The sequence below is a fragment of the Montipora capricornis genome, chromosome 3, assembly GCF_036669925.1.
Source record: "Montipora capricornis isolate CH-2021 chromosome 3, ASM3666992v2, whole genome shotgun sequence".
Lineage (NCBI taxonomy): Eukaryota > Metazoa > Cnidaria > Anthozoa > Scleractinia > Acroporidae > Montipora > Montipora capricornis.
Genome location: NC_090885.1, coordinates 65,020,788 through 65,033,411, shown reverse-complemented (window position 1 = coordinate 65,033,411; position 12,624 = coordinate 65,020,788). Strand labels below are relative to the sequence as shown.

The 12,624-nt window shown below is 41.7% G+C and overlaps 1 protein-coding gene and 1 long non-coding RNA gene across 3 annotated transcripts in view; one reads left to right on the top strand and one right to left on the bottom strand.

Annotated features, from left to right (window-relative positions):
• The window catches only part of LOC138043727 (O-phosphoseryl-tRNA(Sec) selenium transferase-like), a 21,112-nt gene extending 14,456 nt beyond the window's left edge, over nt 1-6,656 (top strand). For both annotated transcript variants that reach the window (XM_068890138.1, XM_068890139.1), the window contains 4 exons: nt 2,090-2,181; nt 2,655-2,748; nt 4,992-5,091; nt 5,567-6,656. In XM_068890138.1, the coding sequence (XP_068746239.1) occupies nt 2,090-2,181; nt 2,655-2,748; nt 4,992-5,091; nt 5,567-5,867 (587 nt within the window). In that variant the 3' untranslated portion in view covers nt 5,868-6,656. The remainder of the gene's footprint in view (nt 1-2,089; nt 2,182-2,654; nt 2,749-4,991; nt 5,092-5,566) is intronic.
• Nucleotides 6,657-6,669: 13 nt separating this feature from the next.
• Nucleotides 6,670-11,796, bottom strand: LOC138043726 (uncharacterized). The gene is made up of 3 exons (XR_011131318.1): nt 11,578-11,796; nt 10,225-11,288; nt 6,670-7,888 (listed from the first exon to the last, which is right to left on the bottom strand). It is a non-coding gene; the product is annotated as an uncharacterized lncRNA (long non-coding RNA).
• Between the last annotated feature and the right edge of the window lie 828 nt (nt 11,797-12,624).

The following is a 12,624-nucleotide window of genomic DNA, read 5'->3' as shown; positions in this document are numbered from 1 at the left end:
GGCATCGAGTTCGAATGTACAAACGTAAACCAAACATACCATAGGAACAAGAGATGCTGATTTGTGGGTTATGTCACGCATCAATTGATTTCGTTATCTGTGTTGAGCGAAAATGGAAGCCAAAACGCAGTTTTGCCGTTGGCGCTTGAAGATGGATTCCGCAGAATTAGAGCGGTTTTCAATTGAGTGTCGAAAGTAATTAGCCAATTGCTTTTGTTTTGCATTACTTCACTCAGTGATTGGTTGAAATTTCTTGTGCCACTTTTTTAAGCAATCAGAAGAGAAACCAAAACCAATCGTGGTTCGCAGGTGCACATTTTCCCGCTCTTTGTGTCGGCTACGTGTAATTACTTCGAGTTTTGATTGGTTTACAGGATTGTCTCCATCCTTTTTGATTCAGGCCAAAGTAATTACTTTGGTTTTGGTTTTACGACACTCAATTGAAAATCGCTCTATGAAAATCGCAGTAACTTGCCTCTAATTGGGATGGACATCGATTGCAAGTTACACCTCATTAATTAGGTCCAAGGTGATGTCCTTTGCTCTTCTCCCCGACATCAACGTCAGAATACAGACATTTAATCCCACATAATGTCCGCAATTGCTGCTCCTCGAGTTAGGATAAACAGGTGCATTTACTCTAAGCCAAAAATAACGCTATCCTTAGACTTAAAGGGACAATTCTTGTTGGATGTTAAAATTGGGTGGGCATCCTATTACGTGCATGTCTTGACATAAGTGTTACCCCTACATGCTCCAATTCAGTGACAGTGCACAATAACTTATCACAAGTCATTTTTTTCGTTCATGTACCTAACATTCACCAATGCACCAATGTGATAGAGGCCCAAAACAGATAACTTTCAATGACTGGGAAAGGAAAAGGAAAAAAAAAGGAAAGGAACTTTATTTAAGTGTCAAGTCTTCTAGCGCTAGAGCACTAATTGGGTACATTGTATACTGAAATCAACAAATTAAGGCACGCCAAATCAAATGTAGATTTTGGAGGAGATGGGAAAACCGGAGAAAAACCTCTCAGAGCAGAGTAGAGAACCAGCAGACTCAACCGACATGTGACACCGAGTCTGGAATCCAACCCGGTCCACATTGGCGGGAGGCGAGTACTCTCACCACTACGCCAGCCCTGCACCCAAAGGCAGCACTTTAGCACTTTCTCCTCAGTTACTTTGAGATCCTGAGTATTGATCCGGCCAGGGTTCAGAACCGCAACCTCCCGCATGACAGACCGATGCTCAACAGACAGCACATCACAACACCAGGAACTTTGTGTCCTTTTGTTTTTGGATAGTGTGTTGGTTCGTAAACTATCCACAGAGACAGGTCTACAGTTTCTAGTTCTCATATAAAAAGACTTGGGACTCTAACCATTTGCAGCTGGAATGATGTAGGCAGCGCTTTCTCCTTAGATATTTTAAGAGCCGGAGTATTCCTCTGGCCAGGGTTTGAACCTGCAACTACTCAGGTTATTTTGGCCGGGAACAACACTTTCATTCCTCAAGCCTCTATGTGGTATGTTTAAAAACTCAAAAGCCTTGAGTTTGGGGAGGGACAAGACATAATCACTTCGAGACTTGATGTGGCCGCTTGGTAAATAAAGCCATGCAATAACCGCGCACCGGTGGCTCAGTTGGTTGAGCACTGTCACGTGGGAGGTCGTGCGTTCAACTCCGGCCGCACCAACACTCAGGGTCTTTAAATAACTGGGAAGAAAGTGCTGCCTTTGTAACGACATCTGCGAATGGTTAGACTTTCAAGTGTTCTTGGATAAGGACTATAAGCCGGAGGTTCCGTCTCATAACCCTTTGGTCTAAATTCTGTGGGACGTTAAAAAACCCACACACTATTCGAGAAGAGTAGGGCATGGAGTTCCCGGTGTTGTGGTCTGATCTATGGACATAGGGGTTAGGTGTCAAGTTCTGTTCCTCTCCCCTGCCGCTCCATGAATTGTGGCGAATAAATTAAAACTAAAAACTTAAAACTAAAATAAGCATTTTAGACCCTCAATTGAATCTGATCCTGATCTCTCTCTTTTTTGTAACAATGCTTGTTTTGATATTACCACTGACAGGACGAGCATCAGCTACTCCATCAGTAGACCTCTTCATCACACTCCTGTCTCTTGGTTCACAAGGATATCAACGATTACTGCAACAGAGAAAGGTCAGACAGGCAGACTCAGACATGCTGCCCCAGCATTACTCGTCTGAATTAAGATTTGTATCTTGACGAGATTTGCTGCTGTGTGATGTTGCTACCTTTTTCGTGTCAGAATTTCCTTGGGCAGGGATCTTTCGTCGGCAACTACATGCAGCTTATAAGCTTGTTCCATAGGTCAAATTTCTTGGGGTTTTTTGGACGGAAAGAAGAACGACAAATGACCAGATAATGATAATAACATTAATGATGATGATGTAGTTCTTATAGTGGTTATGCACAACTTTTCTACGCGCTTTACATTAGAAAAACGCTTTCTAACATTCATTTATAAAAAATTACGAAATTATTCTTCTTTAAGTGCCGTCGTAGATAAAAAATCAGTTTCGGACAACTTTTTGCGTGAATTCAGCCAATATTTATAGCTTATTTGTGCATGCAAATTCTGTTGTTTATTTATTTTTGATTGGTTTTTTCAGGAAGTATATAACTACTTATCTGAAGGCCTCTCAAAGGTGGCGACTGCACATGGAGAGCGGCTGCTCAGCACCAAAGGCAATCCAATCTCTCTCGGTAAGGTGCACCAGTAAACCTATTTCCTTTTGCTCTTCCTACCCATTTAGATCGGTTTTGCATAACGATGCTTGATCATTGCCTGACTAAGCCACGATTATTTTTTCCACATCACTGGGAATTCCCTGCCATACTCATTAGGGAGCTTTCGAAACGAGGACGGCGACGGCAAGGAGGACTTCATTTTAAAATACGAGTTCGCGTTATTCATATCACTACGAAACTATTTCATGTCGTTTCGCGTTAAAAATTTGTAGTAACTGTCGAGGAATTAAACTGGTATGAGTGAGTTGGAAGCGTAGAGAGAGAACTGAAAATTCATCGTCATGTGCTAACGTCCTCCACAGAAGCTTGAATTTGGTCATTTCACGTCGTCATTTAGGAGATTACGGCAAAGAAATGTACCAAAATGTAGAACGCACGTGCAGAGAGAGCGTGCAGAGCCAATAGGTTTGCACTAAACCTATTGGGTCTAGAAATAGTTTCGTAGTGATCTGAATAACGTGAACTCGTATTTTAAAATGAAGTCCTCGTTGCCGTCGCCGTCCTCGTTTCGTAAGCTCCCTAATTCGGCTAAGTGAACGCGCTACAGAGTTACTGTGAGACGGGGGCCCATAGATAATAGTCCCAATGCGAAAAGACTTGAAAGTTTAACCATATGCCTATGCAATTCTTTTTCTCCTCAAGTATTTACAGACTGTGGGGTCAGAGTCGAAGCCACGTTCTCTCACCGACTGATCGGCGGTCAAAACCAATCATGAATTGCGCGCACTTGTTTACCCGTCATCTGCTACGTCTGCTTTCATTTGCCATTTTTTTATGATTGGCTCATTTTATTGTATGCGTCTCTTGCCATTGGCCAAAGTATACGTAATCATTTTGATCTCTAGATTTGGGTTTTGTAAACCACCTATACCAGCCAACATACGCCCAATAGGAGGACTATGATCCACGCAGAACTTCAAACCCCGTTAAGTCCTGAATTTTTCCGGCTTCTTCGTAACTGCGAGGATCATAGCTTCACTAGAAATGTAGATGTTAGCAACCCAAATTTTTCGGGTGTCGTGATAAGGCCCGTTTCAAACGTCGAACTTTACATGTGCCGAATCTAATGCAAATGAGCGAAGACAATAGATGTTAACTCATTTGCATTAGAATCGGCACATGTAAAGTTCGACGTTTGAAACGGGCCTTAGGGACAACTGCTTTAATAGCCCTTATTCACGATAGCCGCCATGTTGGTTTTCAAATTGTCATGCAAATTAGCCATGTGTTATGCTGGGGGGGCAAACATTGGAATAAAGGCAAATTGCAGAAAATCGGCTCGTCGAAATATTGAATTAACATTGCTAAAAGTACATTTTAGAATTTAGAATTAAGTACTTTTTATAATAATTTTATATCTTGTGATTGCCTCCGACATTTTGACTTTCTACTTCGTTATCTGCTCATTTTTCACTAAAAAAACATCGAAGTAACTTGTGTAAGCATTCTATTTTACTACTTAGATGATCAACATTCAATGAACGTGAAACAAATCATCTCTGTGGCTAAGATGTTCGTTATAACCTCTCGAACTTGTGTTGTTTGCCCCCTCAGAAGTGTGTTGCTAATTTGCATGATAATAGCAAATCCAACATGGCACAGGTCATGGGTTCGAATCCCGTTGGAGCCACCTGAATTTTTCCGTTGTCTATTAAGGCCGGTACACACGAGGGAGCTTGCTCCCGCAGCACGCTCCTGCAACACGCTTCCGGGGCAAAGCTCCCTCGTCTGCACCAACGATTTCTACTGAAAAAATATGTTGCGCAGCAAAACTTTTGCTCCCTAGTTTTGCTCCCTCATATCAAACTGGTTTGATATGAGGGAGCAAGCTCCAGGGGCAAATCTGTTGCACGGGTCTGTTTCAGGAGCAAGCTCCCTCGTGTGTACTGAAATTTGCTTGCCGTGACATGACGTGTCTCCAGTTGGCCAATCAAATTGGCTTATTTTTTTCATCCACAACAGTTCTCATGCCCCAATCGGGCTGTTTCATCATTCAGCTCCCTCGTCGTGTCCTTCGTGTGTACTGGTTGGGGTACTTACCCGGGAGCGTGTGTCGGGAGCGTGTTTCAGGAGCAAGCTCCCTCGGGTGTGCCGGCCTTTAGAGACAGTTGCTCAAATTGTCCAGACAACTGCGAGGATCATTTCTCTCTTTCGTCAAAAATAGTAACTGTTAAGGTTTTTTCTCTCTTTCGTTTCAGCTATTTCTTTGGAGCGACTTGAGCAAGGACTGGAACTAAACTCAGCCGGCGTGACTCAGCTTGGTTCGATGCTCTTCACAAGATGTGTTTCTGGTGCAAGGTAATAAACCTTTACGCAGATATGGCAGGCATCCCAACGCACTGGTCCTTGCTTCAGTTTCTTTTAAGATTTGCTAGTCACGTGTGCCCTTGTTTCCGATATTATGTCCGATCTTTGTTTCCTACTTTTCGTTCCTCAAAATTTGTTTCGTTCCCTTGTGCAATACATTTGTATGTATATTTGGCCCCTTGTGCTCTATATTTTATTTGCAATAAGCTATTTTATCTTTAATTCAATGACCCTCTTATAACTCTGAAGTAGAGCTTCCAGAGTAGTAATCATAGAGATCATCGGTGCGATTCCTGATTCCCCAATTTTTCCCCCGAATATCCTGAGTCATTAGGGGGAAAAGTACTTCTCTTCAAGATAATCTGACACTGTTTCTATATAGCACAGTTGAAAGTTCTTAAGAACCCGTAGTATTGATAATGCTGAAACAGAAGAGACATCTACAGAACTCTTATTTCCTTTTCAGAGTTGTTGCTCCTGACAGTACCAAAGAGATCAATGGATACTTGTTTACTGGCTGGGGTGCGCATGCCCAGAGCTACCGCTGTGCGTACCTCACCGCAGCCGCCGCAATAGGGATGACAAAAGAGGACGTCGACACCTTTTTGAAACGGCTCGATAAGTGCTTATCAAAATTCACTGCCAAGGAAAAACCTATCGGTGGCCGGAGTGTTGAGATTGCTGATGAAGAGAGAAGCGAATGCGAAAATAGTCAGGAAGAAAGGAAGGACACTGAAGATAAAAATATCGTAACGGTGAACAGATAGTATGAACATTGGCTGTGATAGCGCTGGTTTTTGGCGGAAAAACGCGTTTTCGATGGGACTGATAAATAAAAAAGAATGGACTACTGGCAACCACGTGACAAAAAATCCGTTGAAGCAGATGGCAGCTAAGATTTTCGCGAGTAAAGTTTGACATTGAGCTTTCGTGTAAAATAATGCCCGTTGGCTTTCGAAAACTAAACATGGTCTGGTTTTTGGTGAAATAAGTTCAGTCACTTAGTATTTTCGAGGCAGCAAAGTCGGATTTTGAAATTCCATGGGCTAGCACGATGCACATATGTTGATCACTGAAATCACCGTTCCAAGCTTAATCGAACAGACGACACTGCCGGAAAAAATTGACGTTATTGGCAAACAAAATGGATGGAAAACAAAAGCTATGGGAAACAGAGCCCCAAACTCTGTGGAGTCATAGACCAACTTTCTTGCTTGTTTAAGAAAAAGAAGGTGGATGCTACGTTTGGTCCAATGACCACTGGCTCAGCTACATGAACTGCTGACATTTCGCCCCTAGGCCCCTGACATTTATCCCTGGATCAATCGCCTTTGTTCGATCTTGTGATTTTCTAATTTTTGTGGTTAGCTCTAAGCACTGATTGTAAAAAAATGTTTGCTGTCCAATAAGATCAAGGAATCTGTCAGACGGGGGGAGAAATGCCCATGGGTAATTTTAATAAGGGATGAATTGATATCCTATCAGACTTGAGTGAAGCGATTCTGTAGAAGACTTGCAAATTTCCGCGCAAATAAAATGGAACCTTGTACACAGTAGTTGACTCTTTTGTGTTCTTTATTTCCACAAGTGTTCATTGTTTGCGAGTAGCAAACCATTTAGCTGTTCCAGTTCTAACTTTTCATTGTTGGACGATTGACATCACTGTTAGGGCGCATGAGCAAACCAAGGCAATAGCGAGATTTCCACGTTGCGTTTACGTGAAACGGTAAACGTCAAACGGCACGCTGTTGCTCAGTCTTCATTAACCTTTTTCATTCCCAAGATCGAAACGTTCATTCTTTGTAGCTAATACCAAGAGTGCTAATTAACAATAGCCCATGAGGCGAAGCCGAATGGGCTATTGACCGGTGGCCCTTGAGGGCGAAGGGTCCAATTGTTTTAGTATCACCCAACTAGTCGGACAGAAAACGCAATAATAAAGTTAGCAAATGCAAGTTGAAGAAATATATATTTGGGAATAAAACGAAAGAAAGCGTCACCCTTTTCGCTACTCGAGGACTATTGCTAATAGTCCTCTAGTAGCGTAGCCAATCAAAATTCAGCGTTTGCATTAGTCCACTGGTTGGGTGATAGGAAAGGAAAGGAAAGGGACTTTATTTAAGTGTCTATAGTCGTTCTAGCGCTGGAGCGCTAATTGGGGACACTGTAAACTGAAATGAACAATGAAAGTAAATCAAGTCAAATGTTGGTTTTTGAGGAGAGGGGAAACCGGAGTGCCCGGGGAAAACCTCTCTAATCGAACCCGGGCCACATTGGTGGGAGACGAGTGCTCTCACCACTGCGCCATCCCTGCACGAAACTAAAAATAGATTTGAAAAAACTATGATAGGACATTTGACTTGATTTACTTTCATAAATCTCTTGGGTAGTCGTGTTAATTTGGTGTTATATCAAGATCAGACCTCTTCATCTGATAATTATCTTCCATCCCAATACCTGTCTGACTAGCATTTCATCGAAATTGTGAGAAGAATTTACATGCTGATAACTTCTGGGACTGATCTCATTCCTCAGGGAGGTGGCTCGATGTCTAGAGCTAACAGGCAAGAAATGAGTTAATATTGCACAAGTTTCTTCCACGTTTTGCAAAACGCAAATGCCATCCCAGTGTTTGTCGTTTGCCATGAACGTGAAGCCGGATAAATCTCTCCGATATCGGTAAGATCGAAAACGCTAAGACGATTGATTTAAATTGTCAGACATGATGTCTGAGCATGTTGTCTCCGTACGTTTCCCATTTTGATGCATTTCTTTGTCGTCCTCGTCCCTAATAGCGACGTAAAAATACCAAATTTGATACGTTATGCAAGGAAGTTAGCAATAAGAGTGGACGAGGTAAGAAGCCCTATGATAGTTTTTTCAAATCTATTTTTAGTTTCGTAAAGCTATTTTAAGTTCTCGTTCCCAGTGCCGCGCATATTTTTGTTCATTACGTCATTATAATTGAATGAAGGGGTAGTTTCTAAAGAAACTGTGGTGCTGCGTCGGAGGGGAAGTAGTATACAAAAATTTGGTTTTATCAACGGAGTTGATAATGTAAATTGGCCACCGTACAGAGATTCTAAAAGCTGACGTTTCGAGCGTTAGCCCTTCGTCAGAGCGAATCGGGGGATTATGGGTTACGTGTAGTTTCCCTAAAGATCTCACTTCCAAAAATCAAAAACTTGTCAAAGACACCATTCAAAATCTTATAGTTAATCAAGAATTACCGGCGCTGCCACTAATCTCATCATCAACACCCCTAGAACTTCGTGCATTTACTTCTTGCCTAAAATTCACAAACCCAACAACCAAGGTCGCCCTATCGTTTCTGCCTGTAGTTGCCCCACCGAACTCATTTCTAGCTACTTAGACAGGATTATGACGCCTATCGTCAAATCTTTGCCTTCATACATTAAAGACAGTACACACGCACAACAAATTTTCCGCGATTTCAATTTCTCCGGCCAAGACAAACTGATTTTCACCATGGACATTACATCTCTATACACAGTCATTCCTAATAGCGAAGGTCTTCAAGCACTTAAACACTTTTTCGATCAACGCACTGTCAAAGAACCCAGCTCGGAAACGCTCCTCCGCCTTGCCGAACTAGTTTTAACGCTTAACTGTTTTTCATTCGCCGGCAACTATTACAAACAAATTAATGGTGTAGCGATGGGCACAAGAGTGGGACCTAGCTATGCCAATCTTTTTGTAGGATATGTTGAACACCAATTTTTTAATCAGTACAACGGCCCCAAACCTGAACTCTACGGCCGCTATATCGACGACTGCATCGGCGCTATTTCATCCAGCAGAGAAGAACTCGATCAATTTATAACCTCCGTCAACTCTTTTCATCCGGCTCTTAAATATAACTGGGAAATTTCGGAAACTTCATTGGCTTTTCTAGATATCAAAGTTTCTATTAGAGGCAACGTGCTATGTACTAGTGTGCACTACAAACCTACTGATTCACACAGTTATTTGTTGTATTCATCGTCACATCCATCATATGTCAAGAACTCCATCCCTTATACTCAATTTCTTAGACTTCGACGTCTATGTAGTGATGACTCCGATTTTTCCAGCAAATCAGAGGAGATGTGCCAGTTCTTCGAAAAACGTGGCTATCCTGTCTCTGTGGTCAAAGCGGGCCATTATCGCGCCCAACAATTTGATCGACAGTCATCAATACAAACGTCACAAAAAGATAAGAATGACAGAATTCCATTCACCCTCACTTTCCATCCTCATAATCACGCAGTCAAAAGCATCATTCTTAGTAATTTTAAATTACTCCAAAATGATCCCGAGACTGGTAGAATCTTTTCGCAACCTCCACTTATTTCATTCAAACGCGACAAAAACGTAGGCAACTTTTTAGTTAGAAGCGCGCTCAAAACTAACGAGCAACTCGTCACTACTAAATGCGGGCGCTCACAATGCAAAACTTGTCTTTTCATTGTTAACACTAGCAAGATATCGGGGCCTAAGCGATCTGTTAAGATCACCGATCGTTTCGCATGTACCTCCGCAAATGTCATTTATTGCATAACCTGTACATTATGCAATAAATTATACATTGGTGAGACAGGTAGACTTCCGCGAACACCTTCGCGATGTTGAGAAGAATGACAAGGATGCATCCAAGCCAGTCGCTCGCCATTTTAATCTGCCTAACCACTCCAAAAAACACATGGCTATCTGCGGCCTTTCCCTACATCTAGGTACGACGGAAAGCCGCAAGAATCTGGAACAAAAATTCATCTTTCAAATCGGCACCCTTAATCCTCACGGTATTAACGAACGCTTTTAATTTAACTAATATATTCCTATTTTTCACGTTGCTATGTTACCACCAATAGCGTAGCTCCTACTCTACTATAAAAACTACACGTAACCCATAATCCCTCGATTCGCTCTGACGAAGGGCTAACGCTCGAAATGTCAGCTTTTAGAATCTCTGTACGGTGGCCAATTTACATTATCAACTCCGTTGATAAAACCAAATTTTTGTCATTATAATTGACCAATCAGGTGCTTCTCTAAAAATATCTGCGTAGGAAGAATTTGAATTGAATTCAAAGAGGCCCTTGTACGGAGGATTCGTTTTCTTACCTCATCCTCTCTTGACGAGCACCCAACTTGTGATGAATTTTCAATATTCTGTCTGAACATCGGCACCGTTTGTACGAGTTTTATCTCTAGGAAGTTCGTACACACTTTCCATGTCGAACCAGTTGAAATAAGGGTTGCGAAATGATTGCAAATTTGCAATAACCAGAAAATGAATTCTAAGATGACGCCCTCGCGGTTGTCGTCGCGTTGTACTTGTTGCCTTACTCTAAATAGAATCCTTTAAGCCATTCAGAAAGAACAATCAATCGTGTTTCTCTAGATCTTTCCACGGACATCTTTTGAGCGTAGGTTGGACGGTAACCATCGCGGAATAAGATCGCAATTTGCTGACAAGTCCCCTTGCGGTTCAGATTTGGCGTGCCCGGTAAACCTGCGAGAAGGAGAAAACGGCAAACTCGAAACTTCCGTACAGAGAATCCCGCTTATTGTGCGCTTTTCTATCTCTTGTAATTCAAGACGCGCATTTTCTCTGGTCCGCTGACAAGACGTCCTGTTCTGTTTAAAATGCTCTCTTCTTGGAAATAAATCCAGTTTCGAAATTTGATGGCTCGGAGCCACTGTGATAGCCCTCTGTGGGAGATATTTTTTCTTTTCATTCACACCTTGGCCGTCGGAGCGAAAACGGTGTAATTCTTGTTTTTTCAGAGCCGCAAATCTTTTTTGCATGGTTTCTCGTTCTCTCTCTTTCCTTGACAACCAAACTCTTCTTTGTTTTTCTATGTCTTGAATTTGCTTGACATAACTCTGTCCCAAATATAAATTCGCCGAATACAAATTCCCAATCGTCCTAGTAGACTGCAAAATAAATGCTTCGTAGTGGGCGTCTATACAAGGAGATCGGAATTTCTGGTAAACACTGAGGGGTTTTGCCTTCTTAGTACCAATGTGTTCATTTTTTCTTGACATATTGGCTGTCTTAAACGCTTTCTTGTACTTTCAGTTGGTCAATGTTCTTCTCGAGACCTGTAATTCCTCGTCCACAAAGGATGGAATCAACTCAGGAAAACACGTTGCAAAGTTCTGAAGTTCATAAAAGCACTAACCTGAATATATTAGAGAGATTAGGAAATTTAGCATCGTATAGGGCTTGCGTTTTCCAAACTCGCGAAAAGGCGAAGTAACCGTACTTGCTTTTAGCTAATTTTGTGACTGTAATCAGCAGATATAGTCGAGCAACTTCTAAAAAGCGAGACAAGTTATGGTGAGAGAAAAATCTTTTCTCTCTTATTTTAAGACAAGCAATAAATAGTCTCACGCAAACACAATGTTAATTTTCTCTAAGGACAGCCGAAACATGCGCTCATACTTTTCCCAAACGTACAGTGGTCTTACCTTTCAATGAGGGCTGACCAGGATATAAGAGGACTGATAGATACGCAAAACATTCTCTCGTGTGTTCTCTTGACATCGTCTAATGCTTGGAAAACCAGAATTTGATAAAGCATAAAGGAAAAATCTTCCTTGCAACGGAATCAAATCATCCTCATCATTTTCCTATCGTATGTATCCCTAACACAACCCACAAAATTATATACAGCTAGCAAAGTTTTTCCTTTTCTTTCCGGCGGATGTAAGCTCTGTTTGCATTTAAATCCAAATAATATTCTGTTGGTAAATTGACTTTTAAAGAGACCATATACCGGTGATATTAATAAGCCGAGAATCTATTTACGTTTGGCGTCTGATTGGTTTTAAGTCAATGGAGTCTACTCTCGTGACAATAAATGGACAATTACCCCGGAAAGGGCGCGCTATTTGCCACAATATTCCCAGTGTGTATTCATTGTCGTAAATTAAAAACTCGCGGCAAAGCTTTTATTTAAGTGCTTCCGCGCAATTTTAATTTTGTCTAACACATCAAAAGGTTACTAACAGTTGCTTTGATACTTTAATCAAATGTTCAATTTCTAATGGGGTGAGTTTACACAAACTATGATGCTCGCCGTGCTTCGTTCGTGAGAGAATGAAAAACCCATATCTCACACAGTTGTAACGCTTGATACGTCACAAGACCACATCTCGTTCATTTAAAAACAAAATTATTTCCGTTAAATACTTCGAATCTTAGCGCTTTACTTTCTACTCAAAGTGATAGTCTCTTGCAGATATGAAAACAAAAGGAAAAAAAACAGCTATATCAAATCGCGGTGAGATTAAAAGCCATTCTCCATGCTTTTGCCAAGCTTGCTCAATCTCGTTCCCAGAGCCCACGTGTCTTTTGGTTGACCAAAAGACACGTGGACTCTGGGAACGAGATTGAAGCTTGCTCTGTTGCGTGACAGGGCTTAAAAACGGCTGGACATGCGCACTAAGACTCAGGTTTCCTCCCGCCATTCGATTTTCAAAATGGCGGACGACGAATGCAGATTTGACACGTCA